Below are 2,312 nucleotides of genomic sequence, written 5' to 3' on the forward strand. Positions count from 1 at the left end.
CAGAAAATTTCCACCAAAGATTTGCCTTTGGATTTGGCTCCCTGCCTCAACTAGCTAGTACCTCGTCCGCGGCATTTCATGAGACGCCGCCTGGTTTTGAGGCCAGCCATGGCGAGACTCGGCAACAAACACATCATCGGCTGCAGCAAAATTCGCTACTGGATCCTACTCCCCATTTTCTGCGCCTTCCTCGTCACGGTTTCCGGTGCTTTGTGGTTCTTCTTAATCCTATATCCTAAGAATTCCGAGGAACCTGTAGTTGTCGTTGGGATGCCAGTCGGGTTGCTTTCATCCCATACTTCGCTACCTCCACCTTCTCCACCTCCAGCTCCGCCTTCGCCATTAAGGACCCCTCCACCGCGGTCGCCTCCACCACGGCCACGGCAACAACAACCTCGACGCTCCATCGTCAAGGAAGATGATCGCTGCGCCGGGCGTTACATTTTCGTGCACGACCTTCCGCCGGAGTTCAACATCGAGATGCTCCAACATTGCCGGACGCTAAGCCGGTGGACCGATATGTGTCGGTACACGTCCAATGCGGGGCTCGGACCCAAGCTAGAGAAAAATGGCAATGTCTTCTCCGGCCGCGGATGGTACGCCACAAATCAGTTCGCGCTCGACGTTATCTTCCATAACCGGATGCGGCAGTATGAGTGCCTCACAACCAACTCTTCCCTCGCAGCTGCCATATTTGTACCCTACTATGCCGGCCTTGACATCGCGAGATACCTCTGGGCTCCAAACACCGCGGCAGTCCGCGATGCAACTCCTCGGGAGCTATTCCGTTGGCTCCGGTCGAAGCCGGAGTGGGGGGCCATGAGTGGACAGGACCACTTCATGGTGGCAGGGCGCATCACATGGGACTTCCAAAGGCCGACGGATCACGACGATGACTGGGGAAACAAGTTGATGCTTCTGCCGGAGGCACAGAATTTGACGGTGCTAGTGATCGAGTCGAGCCCGTGGAAGAGAAACGACGTCGGAGTACCTTACCCGACCTACTTCCACCCATCGACGGATAGCGAGGTGCGAGCATGGCAGGAGAAGATGCGGCGGGCACGGAGGCCGTGGTTGTTCACCTTCGCAGGCGGAGCGCGGCCAGGCGAGACTGCATGGATCCGCAACGAGGCAATGGAGCAGTGTCGGCAGTCGCGACAGTGCAAGTTGCTGGAGTGCAACATCGGTTACAGCAAATGCCACTCGCCGGACAGCGTGATGCGGATGTTCGAGCGTTCCGTATTCTGCCTCCAGCCGCAGGGGGATTCATTCACACGGCGGTCGATGTTCGACGCCATGGTGGCCGGGTGCGTGCCTGTCTTCTTCCACCCGGGGTCGGCCTACGTTCAGTATCTATGGCACCTGCCGAGGAACTACAATAGGTACTCGGTATTCATCCCGGAGGACAAGGTGAGGGAGGGGAATGTGAGGATCGAGGAGGCACTGAAGAAAATTAAGAAGAAGGTGGTGAGGGCGATGAGAGAGGAGGTGATAAGGATGATCCCGAGGTTGGTGTATGCGGATCCGAGAGCAAGACCGCCAGGGGTGAGGGACGCCTTTGATGTGGCAATTGCCGGCGTGATCGAAAGGGTGAGGGATATTAGAAGAAGAAAAGCTACGGTGGTTTTCAAAGAAAGGGAAACATGGAAGTATGCACTGGTGGGGAGGGAGAAGGAAATTGCCGGGTGGGAGCGTTTCTTCCGCAAAGGGAGGAATTAACATTAAATCTAAGCATGTCCGATCCCCGATCCCCGATCCGACCCGATCAAGTATATGGCTTCGGGTTGAGATGCTAATTAAGGCCTATATAGCAAACATACATACATATATATATTTTTGTATTTGTTTTAACACTTCGGTTTCTTCCTCATTTTGTAGATAAATTAAAGTACGTATAGTAGTTGCTCAGCACCACCTTCGCTGTTTTGACTTTCTTTTTTATCATTAGCTAAAGAAACAAAAGATGGATCGAGAAGGTGAAAAGAAACTGATTCATACTTATTTCCACCGCCTTCTGATTAAACCTACATCATGATTTTTCCGTCGCTTAAGTCAATTTTGTGTATTTGGCATAAGCAAATCTTCCACATCAACTAGCTAGCTAGTTGAATATATATATATAGAAGATTACATTTAAAATACTTCAATTTTATCCATAGTAATGCCACTGTGAATTAAAACATCAACATCCATTTGAATATTTGGCAATTTATCAAAAAAAAAATACCTAACTTTACCTAACTTTTTAATTACTAAAAGATGTATGATACTTTACTTTGATAATTATTAAAGGATGTATTAATATATTTAAT

At 49.9% G+C, this 2,312-nt stretch overlaps 1 protein-coding gene across 1 annotated transcript; it reads left to right on the top strand.

The window, feature by feature from the left end:
* Positions 1-414: 414 nt before the first annotated feature.
* On the top strand, positions 415-1,719 carry LOC121998886 (xyloglucan galactosyltransferase KATAMARI1 homolog). Its single transcript, XM_042553880.1, has one exon. It carries the CDS (start codon positions 481-483, stop codon positions 1,717-1,719), a length of 1,239 nt encoding a protein of 412 aa, XP_042409814.1. The 5' UTR covers positions 415-480.
* The last annotated feature ends 593 nt before the right edge of the window (positions 1,720-2,312 follow it).

The sequence above is a fragment of the Zingiber officinale genome, chromosome 1A (assembly GCF_018446385.1).
Source record: "Zingiber officinale cultivar Zhangliang chromosome 1A, Zo_v1.1, whole genome shotgun sequence".
NCBI lineage: Eukaryota > Viridiplantae > Streptophyta > Magnoliopsida > Zingiberales > Zingiberaceae > Zingiber > Zingiber officinale.

Coding starts and splice junctions, on each gene's coding strand:
- LOC121998886 (XM_042553880.1), top strand. CDS start 481: ATGCTCCAACATTGCCGGACGCTAAGCCGGTGGACCGATATGTGTCGG.